Source organism: Limulus polyphemus, unplaced genomic scaffold (assembly GCF_000517525.1).
Source record: "Limulus polyphemus unplaced genomic scaffold, Limulus_polyphemus-2.1.2 Scaffold1031, whole genome shotgun sequence".
NCBI classification, from domain to species: domain Eukaryota; kingdom Metazoa; phylum Arthropoda; class Merostomata; order Xiphosura; family Limulidae; genus Limulus; species Limulus polyphemus.
Window position 1 is genome coordinate 74,225 of NW_013666641.1, and position 19,526 is coordinate 93,750.

The window sequence follows — 19,526 nt, forward strand, 5'->3', positions numbered from 1 at the left end:
ATACATTCTACCATAATTCCAACATCATACATTCTACCAATAATTCCAACATCATACATTTACCAATACTTCCAACATCATACATTCGCCAATACTTCCAACATCATACATTCCGCCAATACTTCCAACATCATACATTCTACCAATAATTCCAACATCGTACATTCTACCAATAATTCCAACATCGTACATTCTACCAATACTTCCAACATCGTACATTCTACCAATACTTCCAACATCGTACATTCTACCAATACTTCCAACATCGTACATTCCGCCAATATTTCCAACATCATACATTCCGCCAATATTTCCAACATCATACATTCCGCCAATACTTCCAATATCATACATTTTACCAAATCCACAAAAAAAATTAAAAGTTTCAGGAAAAGAAGAGTTGCATGTGTGGAAGAAAAATCAGAATAATTTTAAATGGCTTATCTACTAAGTATACATGCATTTTGTCAAGTTACTAGTCTCGTAGCTTAAGTACTAACCTTGAGCCCGAGACACTCACTCCTGGTTCTTAATTGCAAGATTTACAAAATGATTATATACTTACAAGTTAGTAAATAGTAATTTTATAAATCTTAAACATATGCCATATATATTATAACCTTTGGAAGTGAATGCCTTTTGTCTTAAATAGATAGATAGACAAATGAAAATTATTGATTTAGGAAAATAAAAACAGTTCAACTCTTTTATTAATTTTTGTACATTTCAAGTACATTTTTATGCATTTTAGAAATATTTAGTTATACTGTAGATTTTTTGTATATCATTTTTATAGTTTAAATAGGTTAGGTGAATTTGATTTCATAGGGGGTTTCGATTTGTATATAATGTAGAATAGCACCACGGTTCGTTTGCTCTAATACCCCTATGCTCGCCTCACTTTATTTGTTATCACAAAACGCAATCTTAGACTAAAAGACTGATGTATATATGGCCCCGGGTGGCCGTAGAGGGTCGTCTTGTCGTCTCATAGCTTTCAAAACAAGATCAATCATGCGGATCCCATGAGAGATTTATCGACGACCCCTGCTGTCGCTCCCATACCCAGGGTGGAGCCATAAGTCTGTAATGGTTTCTCTCTCTTTGTTTTTTGTTTTTCCCCCTTGTTGTTAGAAGTGTCTAAATGCTTTGTATTTTTTACATTTTATGTTATACACACATAAAAAGATTAAAAATAATCCCCTTGATTTACAGCTGTTTAGAATTATATTATTTCATTTTTCGAATCATAATTAATGAAGAACAATGAAAAGCTGCGGTATTTGGTAAGATTTTATAAAGATGTAAAATATAAAAGTTTTGCTTAAAACAATTTTTAATAAGATTGCCTAAGAAACCTCGTTAAGCTCGCCGTTTCACTAACAGTCCTGACAACAAAATTTATAGTTATGCTCGTAACATTTTGGTGTTCAAAATTCTCGAAATTGCTTTTTCAATCATGTCTCTCATCTTGAGCGCCTTATCTAATCAAAATAATTGTTCAAACTGCATTTTAAGGCTTAGACGAATGAAAGTTTGTAGCGTTGAACGCAACTTTTTCTTCTTATACATGTGTGTCAATTAATTTACTGTTTTTAAGAACATTTTATGGTTCAGTTTCAAGCAAAAAACATTGTTATAAATACAGAGCCTTAACTCTTAATTTTGCCGCCCCCCCCCCCCGTGGCACAGCGGAATGTCTGCGGACTTATAACGCTAAAAACCAGGTTTTGATACCCGTGGTGGACCCATCACAGATAGCCCACTATGTAACTTTGTGCTTAACAACAAACGAACAAGCAAACTTAATTTTGTGAAGTTAAACTTCAATAGGATAAAGTAGTTTGGTCGAAATGCAATAATGTTTCAAAAATAAACCTATGTTCTTTAGCTCTGTTAAAATAGTCAATGAATATAAAGCCGTATGAATTTGTATAAAAATCTTTTGGGTCGCTGCATTCGTTTTTTTTCTATGAATTAAACTCAATTCTTCAAAACTTCCCCCTGTCTCAGCACATTTTTCCTCTGCACTTTAAGGGTTTTTGTTTCCAGCAACTTTTGATTTAAGATAAAACACAATTTGGCAAGCCTTCGAGCAGTTCAAGTTTGGAATGGAACATTGTGTGTTTTACAACCTCGTTTTTAAAAACTTTTTTCAACAAAAAATTATCCAATAGAATTAGTTATGAATTTTACAGACGGAAGTGAAAGCAGGAGCTATGATACATTAAAGACCATAAACCATGGATCTATTTTAAATATACAGAGAGCGTGTAAAACCCTATATAAGAAAGACAATTAACAATCATAATTTTTATTTTTGTCCTCCGGCAGGACAGCGGTGAGTTTACGGACTTACAACGCAAAAATTCGAAGTACAATTCCCCGCTTTGGGCACATCACATTTAGCCCATTGTGGATTTGCTCTAAAATCAAACAAACAAATGTTTATTTTATTAGTATAAGAAGCCCTTTTATCATCTGTTTTTGTTTGGTTGTGTTAGAGCAAAGCCCCGGATTTTAGTATTATAAGTCTGTAGGCTTACCGTGGTACTTTATCATCTGATGTATACTTAATATAATTTGAAGACACGCAGAAAAAAGTGTGAAAGAAATTAAATTTTGTAAAAAAAAATTAACATTTTATCTTCTCAACTGTTTGAAGCAATAACAGAAAAAAATATAGAAATGCATCTTTACCATCCGGAAATTTCTGAATATGTCGGGATGATTAACGTCATAGTTCCATGTACAGAAATGAAAAATAGGGAAGAACTTTTTTCTTCTGTATAGATTATAGAAGATACAATGTTTATTTCTCAAGCATGATTAGATTCATGCTTTTATACTAAGGATAAACAAATACAGTAAAAAAAAAATATGTTATGAAACATAGTAGTATGGACTTTAAGCTTCCTTTTTCTAGAGTTTTTAAAGTCATGTTTTATTTATTACTTGATAACATTCCTGAATGTTGTTGGTTTTGACATTGACTAATAAGGAAGTTAGCTTCTTATATTGCGTCTTTTCTCGCCTGTTTTAGTCCTTATTCTTCTGTCCGAGAATTTGGTATTCTTTCTTTTGTCCATTAACTAATGGACAATGTTGTTTCATTTGTTCTGATAAGTTTATTGATGACCAGGTCGTTTTGTTGTTACTAGCGTCTGTCGCAGTGTTCTGGAATAAGTTGGGCCTATGTGATACTGTGCTTGTGATGTACTGCAGCATATATTATTATATTTCATCAATAAGTGTGTCGTTAGGAAAGCTATTCGTGTGGATAAAATGCATGATCACGCGTATGCTTATATTTCATGATATTCTTTTTTTCCCCATAAGTTATTTTTGTATGATCTTAATGACGTACTTTTCTCGCTATAATTTGTACTATTACCAGTTAGAATGCCCGTTTTATACAAGGATTGTTTTATCCCTTGGTGTTAGCTGGGCATTACAGTTTCCACAGCAACAGTGAACCCGTGAATATTCCAAAAATATAGAACAGTGAATACCGAGCCCGAATTGCCTTGTGAGAAATAGTTATGGATTGCGAAGTACTTTGTACTAGGGAAGGTTCTATTATCCTAACGGTGGCGCTCTTTCTGTGGAAGTCGACCGAAGTAAATTCCAACTCTGATTCGCATGCAAATTCTACCTACATATGTAGAGAAGTTGTAAGCTTGTCTCTCTCTCTCTCTCACAAACTAGGCATGTCAAGAAAGCATGTATATCGTTTGTGGAAGAGAATAAGGACTGGCTCGTAGCTCCCCTGATGCGCCTGTACTGACACTTTATCTTGTTGGAAAATGTTTGGCTTTCTTTATCACGAAACTTTTGATTTATATGTAAGTTAAACTAGATACAAAAAACTTATAAAAATTCATGGATATTTGTTATCAAATCCTTAGAGTATGAAAGAATTCAAGGGAGAAAAAAAATGTAGCTTGTTGAAAATTGAAGTTTATTTCAGTCATTAGGTCAGTCGTGATTTCTCTGTAATTTCAAGTGTCTGATTTAAGTAATTTTTATTTGCTGTGAATACCATTGATTTACTGATAATATTTCACTGTAAAAACTCTGTAGCGATCTGTGCCTTTCTCTATAGAGTAAAATAACCAAGAGCGATTCCCAACTGCTTATTAATCTTGAGCTTTCAAAAAAATAAAAAGTTTGGTACGTAATTACGCACGTATTGCTAACCTTCTAAAAGGGCATCACTTTTAAGAGAGATACAAAAAAAACTTTGTACAAGCTTTTGGAAACGTGCGTGCTTAATTACTAAAATCGACTGCCCGATTTGTTTTATATGTTGATTGGAATCAAATCCGTGTAAACATTCTAGATGTGCGTGTTTCATCAGACAACATGTATTTAAAAAAATATAAATTATTAAACATACCTATCATCTTTTTTTCTCTTTAGACCTACGCTAGAGATTTTTTTTTTAGTTTGGATAGATTGTTATTAGTTCTACATTCATTAAATTCATTTGATTGAATGAATAATTTTAAGACTCGTTTTAAATTAATAAGAAAAGAGACTTCATTTTTGACAACAACCCTTGAAGGAATCGTACGTGTATAAGTACAATATATATATATATATATATTTAGTTTAAGGGGTCAGGCGTGGCCCAGTGGTTAGTGTACAGACTGTGAATTAGCCATTTTATGGTTCGCATCTTGTTGTTGCAAAAACATGGCCAGGTGGTTAGGGAGCTCGACTCGCAATCTGCGGGTCACGGGTTCGAATAATCTTACCACCAAACATGCTCGCCCTTGCAGCCGTGGGGCGTTATAATATGACGGTCAATCTCAATATTTGTTGGTAAAAGAGTAGTCCCAGAATTAGCGTTGGGTGGTGATGACTAGCTGCCTTCACTCTAATGTTTCACTGCTAAATTAGGGACAGCTAGCGCAGAAAGCTCTCTTGTAGCTTTGCGCGAAATTCAAAACAAAACAAACCCTCCGCACTTTGGAGTATATGTTATGCACTATAAAAGTGATAATCAAATCACACTGTTCAGTCAAATAAGAGTAACCCAAGAGTTGGCGGTGAGTGGCGTTGACTACTTGTCTTACCTCTTGTTTATCACTTTAAAATTAGGGATAGTTATCACTCTCATGTAGCTTTGCGCGAAGTTCGACAAAACAAACAATTTTAGTTTAAAAACGTGTAAGATTAGTTGAGAGAGTCTTGGTGTCATTCTAGTTCTATTTTGATTAAGAATATGGTTTCTTGTTACAATATCAAAATCACTGCAATAAATTTTTAAAATGTAAAATAGTTACATGTACAACACTGTACCTAACGTTAAAAATATTCACGGGCCATTATTGTTCTTTGTTTTGTTTTAACGTTAATTTTCATATATTCTTGATAATATTTATTATACATTTAATAGGCTTGTACTGGAGGAGAGGGGTCATAAGTCAGAAATGATTTTCTTAGTTATATTTTTATCAGTCTTTTCCCACACACTCGTTTTAAAATTATAGATTAAAAAGTCGGTTTATGTGTGTTTTACTTTCAATTACTAACCACAATAGGTTTTAGTTTCCTAGTTTATTGGTTTTTGACTTTATGTATTCCTTACCAATTTGTTATATAGAATTGTCCTCATTGATTTATAAGTTACTGATTTTTGTTCTGATCTGTGTAGCTGGCTTACTTTTAATGAGTTATTAGTCAAATAGTTCATTAGTAGAACAATAAACATCGGAACAAATGTAGACAAAAATATTAATTAAAATTGTTATTTTTTGTTTCTATTAGTTTGTCCAAAAGCGACATTCAAGTCAACAATAGGAGACGAAAAGTGCGCCACTTGCCCAGCCCGTAGCAGCGCCCCCTATAAGGGATCAATGGAATGTCGTTGTGACGAAAATTACTTCAGAGCACTGAAAGATCCAAAACACATGCCCTGTACTCGTGAGTTACGAGAAAAATATGATTATTATTATCTATTAAGCCTAACTAATAGTTAAATGCAAGCTTGATATGTGTATTGTAGCCGTACATCAGAGATATAATGATTCAGGTAGATTAAACATTTGTTTAGCCTGGCACAAAAGTAGGTGTTTGAAGGTAGTATATATGGAGGTTTTAATGTATTATGGTGTGTCGGGTATTGTGTTTCTAAGTTCCATAAATCGATCTGGTAAATTTATCATCTGGTTATCTTGATTTGTAATAAAATACTGTGGTTAGTTTAAAAGTCATTCAACTAAATCCTAGTTCTTTTTGAGCATTGCTACTCAGAAAAATATATATAAAAAATTTTTTTGTAAGTCTTCTTTAACCAGCATAATGATTTCAATTAAGATTGTACACAATATTCGCCTCAGATAACCTCCTTTTTAAAAGGAAATGTGTTACAAGCTTGTTTTCAACAGATGCCGTGACACTAATACAAATAACATTTTTGTGTTAATTGAATTTCATTTGTATGTGTGTGTGGTTTCTTTTTATTTGCATATAGAGCCACCATCAGCGCCTCGGAATTTAACCGTCAACTTCGTAGATCAGTCAACAGTCATCTTGTCTTGGCAGGCACCAAGTTACGTAGGTGGACGGACAGACACGAGCTACAGGGTTACATGTGATGCATGTGGAAATGCCGTTTCTTATGTTCCTGCTCAGGAAGGATTCAACGACACAAAAGTCACAATCTCTGGTTTGAATCCAGTAACCACTTACAGACTTCAGATTTTTGCGGAAAATGGTGTATCAGATTTTAGTGATAGCCACTATGTTGACATAACGGTTACTACTGAGGCGTCTGGTAAGATTTCGATTTATCATCCTATTGAGTTAAGGGCTCTTTGAATGTGTTTATTGATTTTCTAAAAAGTAAGGCGTAATGTTGCAAATCACGCTCTGCACCATCAGCTATAGGCGCATTATTAAAGTGACCATCAATCCCACTCTACGTTTAAGGATAGTCGTGTGGATGGAGGGCGAGCGTTTCTGACTGGCTGCCTTCCACAATGGTCAGTAGTTAAAATAGGGACGGCCATTCCTGAACCATAGAGGTCTCTGACCTGGCCATTTGGTACATGTGTGCATAAGGTGTTGTTTAGAGTGAAAAACCCCCAATTTCTAAGAAATAGCCATTTAGACTGGTGTCATAACCCTGGTTAATTTATTTTTTAAACATAAGATTATTTCACCTATTTACTGAGCTATTATGTTTTCGCTCACTTGAACCAATCTTTGTACATCGTTTGTGACATCATTGCCCCTCCCCCAAGTAACACTAAGCGCAACTTTACACTTGAATAGATGTGTTTTTGTTTTTTTACATTACTGACCCGCTACTGTAACGCATTTACACATCTCTACAATCCATCCTTTTATTTTGTCGTCCTGTGACATCACTGGCTCGCTACTGTAATGAAAGAGCTATTTAATACCTTATTAACTTTGGGGAATTTATATTTCATGACACGGTGATCAGTGATGAGAACTATTAATTTGTGAGGGGTAATAAACGTTTGATTGGCAGATATAACCGGCATATTAATTTGTCATGTTATTCATTATCAAACTTGGAGTTTCTCCTTGATGTTACTACACTAAAAGCTCGAGAAGTACAATTAATGAGACTTATAATTAGTGACACAATTTGTCATTCACTATAACTGGATAGTTTGAATTATTAAGAAGGATATCTTATTAATATGATAGCAGTAATATGTATCTTATTGGACTCGGGATCGAATCACAATAGGTGCAAATGTTGAAATGCCACTTTATTACCCACGATTTTGTATTTTAAAACTTCAACAATTTAAATATCACCTTGATTAAAGTAATTTAATATAAAGCTACCAATAACTAAAAACGTATTATTTTAAATTCTGGTTCTTCTCATTTTCTATTTGTACCAGTTTTATAACTTATATTTAATTTTTTATTTACTCGTGTAAACTCCGCCGTGATTTATTTACTACATACAAATCTTGCACACAAATGTATTTAAATAATTTTTGTAATCGTCTACCCCTGCAATATTCAAATTACTTCAACAAAATTTCTAGTAACGTTCCTTAGATATTGAGCATGTGCATATTGCAGTAGAAGTTATCTTTCCTTTCCGGTTTTCGCAATACTGTTTCTCATTGTGCCCCAAGTTAATGCCGTCCATTTATGTAATTTCAGATTTGGCCCCATTTTGTCTCATTCTCTCATTTTCCTCTCAGTTAAGAAAAGCTGGAGTCGGGACTGTTTTTCAGGGAGTGTAAATATTCATATCATATGTAATGTGAAATGTAAACCATTCTTTTGTCCTAAAAATTACCCCTTCAAAGGGAAACTTAACTGTTTAACACCAGTTCTTAGAACTGGTATACGTTTTTGAAACATATTATATTCATTTTCTTTATCATATCTACATTGTGTAGCTTTCCACTAACAAAACAATAATTTAAAAATAAAGATTAATTAGTTTGAAGTGGCTTGTTTTAGTTTTACTACATTGAATTATACTTATCACTGTATTTTATTTTTTCGCTACAGTGCCCTCTGTCGTAGCAAATGTGCGCATTGTATCTGTAAAAAATTCTGAAATTGTGTTAGCCTGGAAACCTCCGGTAGATCCTTTCACTAACATTGAAATGTATGAAGTAAGATACTTCCCCCGAGGCAACGAAAATAACGCCACAGCAATTTTGACGAAGAAGGAAAAATCTACTTTTGCTAATTTAAAACAAAGAACTGAATATGGCTTCCAGGTAATGCATAATATATGTCCCCAGGTGGCGTTAATAACATTGTTATTAGTAAAGTACAAGCTTAACCCTATATTTCAGCTTTTCTTCCCGGGTAAATTTAACATGTTATTATTTAATTAATTTACTAATATTAACTTGAGAATGCAATGTTGTAGCAAAATAATTATAGAATAAGTCATATGTAAATAAATAAATATAGCCTAATTTTGTATAACAATTTAAATAGATAATATTGTGAAGCATTGTAACTGTAAAAATACATATTATTAAAATTTTTTAACCTGACATGTTCTTGCAGGGTTCGATTATGGATTTTTGTCAATATGTTCATTTGGATGTTTTCATAGGTGAGAGCCAAGACAGCCCACGGGTGGGGAGAATTCAGTAAAACCATTTTTGAATCAACTGGACCGATTATCGACAGTACAGGTACGTTGTTCATTTTAGGTTCACATAAACATAATTTGTTTAATATGATGAATATAGTGTTAATAGTATTAGCTGAAAATCTGGTATATTGTTTTATGTGCGTCATATTTTAAACGGTTTTGATATTGTTTTTTTATATGAAGCAGTATGTGTAAATGCATTTTGATGTTCATTTGACAAAACTTGAAGTTTAAGTAGGTTTTTTTTTTTCCACGAAATATAAAAGATTATATTATTAATGTAAACAGATGACAATATTACTGATATCACGGATGATAGGTTGTATTTAGTAATTAATGTATATAATAAGCAGTTATTGTCGTCGTGTCACGCTCCTTTTTTGGTAATGCTCAACACTATACATCGTCTCTTAGCAACAAAACTATCACCTGATATTGTTGTTAGGCCATCTATGGTGTTTAAGTTGAATGCTTAATATGCATGTTGATTTGTCAGAAAGATTTGTTTTTTATTCTTTATTTTTTTGATAACTTTGGTGATATATCAGCTAAATAATTTAGATTTAGAATTGATATTTTTCTTTCGTGAGAAGTTTTATGCACCTTGGCCTAGGGTAAGTTATTGCACACTACGTCTTTACTTTAGGCCTAATTACAAAATAAATAGTACTTTAGGTTCTCTTATCATTTATTTATATTTTTTCAGTTGTTTGATGAATATCTAAGTTTTTACCATTGTGTTGTAGGCAAAAGCAAAATAAAAGTTACCAAGGATTTCAGTGAAGTAGTGTTTCAGCTAAGCTTTACATTACGTTTATGTATTAGGCCTAATGCTTAAATTATACTATAATTTAAATTGACCTACTGTTAATGTTAGAGTCAGATAATATTTAGTTACATGTGTATAAGTGTTAACGCATAGTATTTAAATTACGCAGTTAAAGAACTTAATATTTCTTTAATATATAAATACTTTGTTACGACATGTGAAAAGTTACAGTAAGAATAGAAGAATAGGAATGTAAAAACGTTTAAAAATGTATTATGCAACAATAACTAAAAATGCTGAAAATTTTTCCAATTTTTTTTCGGACGCTTTCTAACACTAGAAATAACATGTAAATATTGCCAATGTTGTGGAAAAAGAAATATTACGAAACAAAGATGTGATTTGTAATATGAATAATATTGTTGTTAGTAAATTTATAGCAATCTTTAGAAAGTTTTCTTAACACCCATCATTTTTAATAGGCTATACACCAGTTTATTAAAATAAATAATACTTCTTGCGAATTTTAATTTAAGTCTATAGGCCTATACATTTGTGATATAGATGCAGGGCTGCCAACTTTTAGGAATCTGTTCCTGTGAAACTTTTGAAAATGTTAAATTTTAGCACGCCGTAAAGTTCTGCTGGCACCGAAAGCAGTTGACTTCTAGGGGGTTCTGGGGGCATGATTCCCCAGAAAATATTTTGTCCAATAAAGCAAAATGGTGCAATCTGGTGCTCTTCCTGGATTAACGTAATGCTGCATTTGACCTGGTCCAGCTGGTCGATCAACTACAATGCGTTATACAAAACTACTAATTTGACAAAAACGTGAGATTTGTTACCAATGCGTGTGAGCGTGAGAACAGGCTCAAATACGTGAGTCTCACGTTCAACGAGAGAGGGTTGGTAGCACTGTAGATATTGTAGTACTAACTGATACTTGCATAGATTATTACACCAGTACCACATTGTAGTTAAACCTTCATATTCAATGAAACAGGAATATGCCTAAGAAAATTTTCAGCTCTATATAATGATGAAAAATAATTATTTATTCATTTCACTGAAGTGTTTTTAGTAGCCATGACATGTTAATGAACATTTGTAAATGAAGGACATTCTTGTTCTTCCTTACGTTTTCAGGATATGTCTAATATTTACTAATTATTTTTACATACATTTGGATGTTATATATAATTAGTTTTCTTTTTTTCCCATTAGCTTATATTGACAATGAAGATAAAGTTCAAGTTCGAATTATTGCTGGTGCCACAGTTGCTGTCGTTGTCCTTGTTGTTGTTGTCATCGTTATGATTGTTCTGTATATCAGGAGGTAAGGCAAATAAATGTCATTAAGATAAGAATATATGTCACTCTTTTTTTAGTGAATTCGTTTTGTGTGAGGCTGAACATTTATTGGCTTTACCTTTGAAAAAATATTACAAGAACAAACTTTTCAAAAAAAGAAAAGAAAGTAAATGTAGGAATCGCTAATAGTAATATCAATCCTTCAAAGCAAATGCAAACAAGATAGTAGGGATGGCATTTGCATCATCCTTACATAATAGCACAGGCACACAGTGTAGTAGAATGTTAACAGACAAAAATAGGATAAATTTACTCAATTGTAGTTGAATACAAACAAGATAGTTGGTATCACATTTGTATCATCCCTATATAATATCACAGTTTGTTAACAGACAAAAATAGGATAAATTTACTCAATTATAGTTGAATACAAACAAGATAGTTGGTATGACATTTTTATCATCCCTATATAATATCACAGTTTGTTAACAGACAAAAAATAGGATAAATTTACTCAATTGTGGTTAAATACAAACAAGATAGTTGAGATGACATTTGTATCATCCCTATATAATATCACAGTTTGTTAACAGACAAAAATAGGATAAATTTACTCAATTGTGGTTGAATACAAACAAGATAGTTGGGATGACATTTGTATCATCCCTATATAATACCACAGTTTGTTAACAGACAAAAAATAGGATAAATTTACTCAATTGTGATTAATATATATATATTGCTATATGTTAATTATTGCCTGTGCTATTATATAGGGATGATACAAATGCCATCCCTACATTTACTTCTTTTTGGAAAAGTTTTTCTCTACTTGTTTTTTTTTAATGCAGTGTTTCAATAGACATATAAAGGTTGTATTTATAACCCAGTTCTAAATACAGTGAGGTTCCAACTGTAATATTTATTGTTTATCTGTTATTTGCTGGTAATTCTTGTTTCACCCTGTACTTAAGCTTTTTAAAGAAACACCAAATATATGTAAGAAAGTTAACTTCAAGGGATAATTATAACATCGTTTACACTAGAATTATGTTTTTTTTTATTACTAGTTAATAATACTCATAAAAGTGGATTCTCTATTTGAAACTATGTCACCTCAGTGAAATTGGTTGACACCATTGTTTTGTTTTTTAAGTTATCGTGTAATAAAAAAGAAGTAGCAGAAAAAAGAACAAGAAATTCAAACTTTTTGCTGTGATATTTATAAGACCTTCCCAGAACCTGTGACTCAGTCATTACATAGATATTGTTATAAAAAGAAACACTGTATAGTATTGTAAAGTTCTGATGACCTATTGAGGAGATATTTAAAGTACCATTTCAATGATCAATCCAGGCCATCCCTACATAGGCACCGCTACAGCCTGCCTGACAAAACGTTTGATTTTATTAGTATAGACAGTTAACACATACATAGTACTAGCTGCTTTGTATGTTCATTATGCTGCAGATAGTAGTGTCCTATAAAAAAAAGCTTATGGATAATATGAATTTAGGTTACTGGTGACACATGCCCCTCAATTTTTGACTTAGTAGGAAAGTGCCCCTTTGAATGGGGAATAAACACTTGTGTAAAATTATCTGGGAAAGTCACTGTTTCAACTTAGCAAATGAGTCAGTGCCCTCACCCAAAATTCTGATTTGTTCTGCTGTTTGTGCATATGAATGTGAACACATTAGGAGTTGAACTAACTAACTTATCTGAATGCTTTCAAGAGGAGTATCTGGGTTTTATTGACTTCTTTGCTAGGTTGATTCAGTGTGTTATCAGTTAGGTGGATGTAGAAGAGTTTTCCATTTTTTTTTCTCATATTTGATTAATATTTATTTTAGTGTTATTCTATTTTATTATATGTTTTTACTCTCTGGAATGATGGACTGTTGCAGGTATTTTGGCGTTAAAAAGTCTTGTATGTCTATTATGCTCCTGATTTCTAACTTTTATTTGTCTGTTTGTTTCTCCAGTATATTGAAGCCCACATTCATAAGAAATGATATACAATGTATAAATTGAGGTGGTTTGTTGTACTAAATGTGACTGTATTGTGTTGTGCTTTTAAAGTGGTGTTCTGACTTTAAGTTGTTTAAGTATTCTCTGTAATTTTCTTCCTGTTTCTTATTGGTGTTTATCAAATGTTCAGGGTATCCATTGTTAAGGAGGATTGTCATGATATGTTTTTCTTCCTTTTTCTTCTTGGTGTTTATCAAGTGTTCTGGGTATCCATTGTTAATGAGGATTGTAGTGATGTGTTTTTCTTCCTTTTTCTTCTTGGTGTTTATCAAATGTTCAGGGTATCCATTGTTAAGGAGGATTGTCATGATATGTTTTTCTTCTTGGTGTTTATCAAGTGTTCTGGGTATCCATTGTTAATGAGGATTGTAGTGATGTGTTTTTCTTCCCTTATCATTGGGTATCCATTGTTAAGGAGGGTTGTAGTGATATGTTTTTCTTCCTTCTTAACTTGAACCCAAAAATTTTACTGGAAAAGAAACTAGAAGGGGCTCACAAATTTGTTATAAGAATAACAAAACTACACACTTTTCCAAGGAGGCCCACTGGAAATTTTCCTGATGTCTCATTAGGCTAGTCCGTGGCTGGATCTTGCTCATTCTGAAAACTTGACAATCTGTGATGCCTGACTTTACACTATTGTGTTGTTTTGGTTTGTAGTTTAGGTACTTACTGGTATCTGTGGGTTTCCTGTAAAACCTGTGGTGTATGAGTTATTTAACCATCACATCTAAGAATGAGAATTTCTCTTCTTCTCTTTCCATGTAAATTGTATTGCTGGAAATTTTCTTTTCAGGTGTTATATGAATTTGGAATCCTATATATAGTGTGTGTAGCCATTTTACAAATGTACTGTCAACATGTATAAGCCATATCTTAGGTGTTGCCTTTGAAATGTTCCATGTAGAGGTTACTGAGTACTGGTGATAGGGGTGAGTTCTAAAATAATAAAACTATGAACAACAGCAACATCATGTTTACATCGAGCAGCTAGGACATGTTAATTGAATTTTACCTTATCTTTTCAGAAGCTCTGAAGAATGTAACAAAAAACAGCCCAGTGATTGTGATACTCTTGAATACAGAAATGGGGAAGGTAACAAATGTAAGGGTTGGTATTATTTGTGTAATTTTACCTATTCTAAAGATCTCTGAAGATGTTATGCTTAACATATCATGTAGTTGCATAGTTTAGATATTTCTTACACTTTAAAAACATGACAAAAAAATTCAGATTTCCAAGAGTAGTAATAACTTTTTAATATGAGGTAAAAAATATGTTAAAATTCTGACAGTGATATTCCAAAGTTCATTAGTTTCAATGTGTGTATTAATAAACAATATAAGCCTGTAAAATAAATTAGTCAATAAGTTTTGTTTTCAATTATTATAGAAAAAATCTGACTTCAATGAATAACCAATGGTGCTGAAGTTCTATATTATTAGTTATACGACTATTATTATATAAACAATCACAACTGTATTTCTTCTTTACTGATGTAATATTGGTAATACGTTGTAATCATGTAATACATTTGGAAAATACTAATTCTTTGCACTGTTTTAATGTGTAGAAATCAATAGCAAGGCGCCCCCCAGTGGCACAGCGGTATGTCTGCGGACTTACAACGCTAGAAACCGGGTTTTGATACCCGTGGTGGGCAGAGCACATATAGCCCATTGTGTAGCTTTGTGCTTAATTACAAACAAAAACAATAGCAAGGCCTTCTATTTGTCAGTGTATTTTGATTGTGATTTAGCTTAATTAGTAGTTATTAAAGCATTACAAGTATTGTTACAGTTGATTTATGATAGTCGAGTGTATATATTGTATGTATGGTGCTATTTAGATGCAGTAGTAAATTACAGAGCACTAGGAAAGCCAATTCTACAAATATCTAAAGTTGTTCTAATATAAACCTTACTAACATACTGTGTCTTTTTTGCTTTTGGGATTTCACAAACAAGTGTCTGAAAGGTGTTCTCTGTTGTTGTTTTTTCTATCTTCATCTAATAGTAGTACCTGCCTTGGAACACCCTCCTATTGTCCCAACTGCTCGTAGTAAGTACTTACAACCTTCCTCCAAATATCTGCCAGAGACTTAAATTTCTTTAGTGCTTGAAACTCTGCTTAGTTTGTGGTCAAAACAACATAATTTTATTGTTTGTTTTGTTTCTACTATGACTCGTTAGAAATGAAATAACAAACCGTCAAAATTGCCCGATTTATGTTCTGTTTATTTTGGTTTCAATTCCTTTTTCTCTGTATAGATACTTTCTAACAAAACTAAAATAAATTTAAAAGTCTCATTTTTTATAATCAGAGAGACGTATGTGTGTGTATGATGCTATATTACTAAAACAGTTAAAATGTTATTCAATGCCTGTGATAACTTTACAATCTCTGTGATAAATGTTATCCTTCTACCAGCACACAATAGGAATTATCTTTAAAAGTAATTTATACTCGAGTGAATTTGGATGATAAGTTGGCACTATTCTGTTTATTTGCATTAATCATGATTGTCTTAATGTTTTTATGGTGAAGTATTAATTGTAACAATGAATGTCTTAACATTTTTATAATGAAGTATTAATTAACATAGTATTAGCTACATTTGTATTCTCTACTAGAGTTGCAAGAGAAATGCACAATATGTATCACATATATAGGCAATATTATATATTTTAATAAGATTGGTAAGAAATGGAATACGTGTTCTTCAAAGTTATTTTAAAAGTGAAAAATGCTTGTTCAACTATATTGTTTGAAATTATCAATAGATGTATGTTGATAGAATTAATCATACATAAATATTTGCGCGTGATGTGGACATATCCAATCCTCGGATTAAGATGTCAAGTTTTGGGAACATGCTAATTGAGTTGCCTGTTGTGTCAAATCATACTGCAGAATTAGCATTGAAATTAAGTGCTGGTGATAATGACTAGGGTTTCTGCAGTATATCAGTCTGTGGTAGCTCTGGGTTTATGGAGAGACTGATTGGTTGAAATTGGGGAGAATTTTTATGATACTGTAATATTTGAAACTTACCAACTCCCAGCTTGTGTTAGGATTAGTTACGTAAAGGAACTGTTTGTTATATATCCATAAACTCCTATTTTTGATGTTTCAATCAATTAATGTGAATTGATTTTGTTAAAAAGCCTCCTTGTATTTTCTTATTGTTCAAGTGGCTGCTTTTATGTATAATATTGTTATTTTCATCTGTGGTGTTGCTAACAAAAGTCACATGTTCAGACTGTCTTAAGCAAAGGAGAGTTGTATTACTGTTGGTTAAAATCAACTGTGTATTTGTCATATATTCTATAACCTTTAGTCATACATATAAATTGCATAAGAAACAAATGTCAATTAGAAAAATGCATTAAAAGTATATCATCCTGTTTAACTACAGTCTGCTCCCACTGCTAAACATACCAGTCTATGAGTGAATACTCATAGATTTTAATTCTTTTGGGTTTATAGACAGAAGCAACCACTGAAACTGTAGGGAAAGTAAGGTAGCCTTTTAGTTGGTCTCAATAGTACTTGGACAAAAAGCTTCAAAAGTAACATCTATAGAGATTCCTGTAAACATTCAAGCTCAAGGAAGATCTACAGGGTGTCCAAAAAGTCTGGAAATATAGGCACTTCTTTAATGACTTTTATAGAATGTGTTCCACACGCTGTCCTTATAATAAGAAACAAGTTTGGAGACAGTATTTTCATTCTCTTTGAACACTTTGAAGCATATTCATACCATTGTCAATGATCTACATGGTCAGTCTATTTAAATTTAGTAATTTCCCAACAACACTGTGAGTGATGTTTTTCTCTCTCCCTCTGGATGGCGTGCATTAAATTTGGCTGCAACCTTTCGTTGGGACCAACCTTCTATGCCACACAGCAAGATTGACTCGACCTTCTCACGCTTTGACAGCACCACAATTAGTCACGTATCCAAAATTAAGAAAAGTCACAAATCACCAATCGTTCCAGACTTTTCAGACACTATGTATTAAACTTTTTTTTAAAAAAAGATGACTCTAATTCATTAACACTTAATCCCATCATATTCAAATTTGAATAACATCCATTCTCTGCAACATTAACTAAGATACTGGTTATTGACTTACACAGTTACTACTCCTTTGTTCACCCACTGTGGAGCAACAAGGAGCTACATTGATCCACACACTTATGAAGACCCCAACCAAGCTGTAAGAGAATTTGCTAAAGAAATTGATGCTCTGCACATAACTATTGAAGCTATTATTGGTGGAGGTAAGAAGTTTAAATGATTTTGGTTTTTGTGAAATAGGCAAGAATCCATTATGTTTGTGATCTTTTTTTATACACTTAATTTCACTACCTTTTTCTTGTATAACTTGTGTACCAGTCACACTTGATGATTTAAAAAAAAAATGCACAGAATTTTTTAAAAATAATTGATGAAAACAATTATTTTCTCAGTAAGTAATTTACATGGTTTAGTTTTTGTGGAATAGGCCAGAATCCATTATATTTGTGATTTTTTTTTTCATAGATGTGACTTCACTAACTTTTTTTTTTTTTGCAAAATTTGCATACCAGTCAACATTGATGATCCTACAAAGCAAAAAAACACCCAATTTTTTATATAACTGAAGAAAATAATTACTTTTTCAGTAATTATTCACTTATATTATTATCCTGTGTATATGTATTTTGTTCTTAGTAGTGTTGCATAAGTTGTGTATGTTTTTAAAAAGTAATTCACAAAACATTTATTCCAGTACATTCATACTAATCTTTCATTCACTTTGCACAGTTTTTAAGTGCAGAAATGAAAAAACTGGAAGACTCTTCAAAAATATATGTTTATGAAATTTATAAAGGTTTGTATATTTTTTACTTAGGTGAGTTTGGAGATGTATGTAAAGGTAAACTAAAAGTTCCAGGACGACCAGAGATTACTGTGGCTATCAAAACCCTTAAACCAGGCTCCTCAGACAAAGCTCGCATGGACTTCCTCACAGAGGCTAGCATTATGGGGCAGTTTGATCACCCCAATGTTATCTACCTACAAGGTGTAGTCACAAAAAGTAACCCAGTCATGATCATCACAGAATTTATGGAAAATGGATCTTTGGATACCTTCTTGCGAGTAAGTTTGGATTATAAAATAAAGAGTAAGAATATTTTAATCGGTGTGTTTGAAGATGGGCTTTTTTTTAGCAATAGAAACTAAAGTTTTAGTAGCCATAGAGAATGGTGAGCAGTTAATATAAGAGCATTGTCATAATTAGTTTATTTAGAAAGCTATTTGCAATAGTTGGCTAGTAAAAAATGTTTGCAGTGTATCTTAATATTTTTCATAATCTTGATTACTGATTAATCAATACAGTATCTGATGGATCTATTGTTTATTTGTTTTCCTTCAGGCAAATGATGGAAAATTCCAGGTTATTCAACTTGTCGGGATGTTACGAGGAATTGCAGTAGGAATGCAGTATTTGTCTGAAATGAGTTATGTACACAGGGTATGTAAGCATGATACTCTGTAGATAAAATAAATATTTTCCACATTCAAAGAAGATAATGTATGTGCAAAATATTTATACAACACATATTTATCAAATTATACCATCAATTTCTCAATGACATGAAGTGAGATTTCATTGTGGAAGTTTATTATGAAATAGTTCAACAATTTTTTTTTTTGAACAAAATAAAAATATAAACTTTTTACTCTAGCTCTAGAACTTAACATTCATAATTAATGTTTCTTCCAGGATCTTGCTGCTCGTAACGTTTTGGTGAATTCGAGTTTAGTTTGTAAGATAGCTGATTTTGGTCTCTCTAGAGAAATAGAAAGTGCAACAGAAGGAGCATACACCACAAGGGTAAGCTTGAAGTTAGAGAGTTTTAGCTTTCTTTTGATTAAGCCAAAGTTGTTACGAGGTTAAGTTAGTAGTAATAAAACAATATGCACATGTGATTTTTTACAAAATTAATATGTAATTGCAGCCCAACCTTTCATTGAAGTTACAACACTTACACATTACAGTCTGTATACTGCTGGTTTTAACTTGAATTACAAGCACTGAGGGTTAAAAATTGTGTGAAGGAGTAAGACACGATAAGTCTTGGTGAAAAAACAAATTAGATGAAGGAAAAACAGTGAAGCATTTTGAAACCCCAAATATACACCTGGAAAAAAGTTAAGCACCCCCAAATATTTTTCAGGATTGCTTATTGAAAATAAGGTTTAATTTTCATGATATTGAGCAATGTTCATAATTTC

At 32.3% G+C, this 19,526-nt stretch overlaps 1 protein-coding gene across 6 annotated transcripts in view; it reads left to right on the forward strand.

The window, feature by feature from the left end:
- LOC106461788 (ephrin type-A receptor 4-like) overlaps positions 1-19,526 on the forward strand; it is an 88,218-nt gene that overhangs the window by 58,125 nt on the left and 10,567 nt on the right. For 3 of the 6 annotated variants that reach the window (XR_002611082.1, XM_022388842.1, XM_022388838.1), the window contains exons 4-14: positions 5,776-5,931; positions 6,482-6,784; positions 8,521-8,735; positions 9,083-9,164; positions 11,118-11,229; positions 14,265-14,347; positions 15,254-15,298; positions 17,381-17,524; positions 18,139-18,386; positions 18,664-18,762; positions 19,015-19,125. Coding sequence is in view for 5 of the 6 variants with exons in the window: in XM_022388842.1 (XP_022244550.1) it covers positions 5,776-5,931; positions 6,482-6,784; positions 8,521-8,735; positions 9,083-9,164; positions 11,118-11,229; positions 14,265-14,347; positions 15,254-15,298; positions 17,381-17,524; positions 18,139-18,386; positions 18,664-18,762; positions 19,015-19,125 (1,598 nt within the window). In the remaining variant the exon portion in view is untranslated. The remainder of the gene's footprint in view (positions 1-5,775; positions 5,932-6,481; positions 6,785-8,520; positions 8,736-9,082; positions 9,165-11,117; positions 11,230-14,264; positions 14,348-15,253; positions 15,299-17,380; positions 17,525-18,138; positions 18,387-18,663; positions 18,763-19,014; positions 19,126-19,526) is intronic. The other 3 variants (XM_022388839.1, XM_022388840.1, XM_022388841.1) reach the window with 3 other exon arrangements.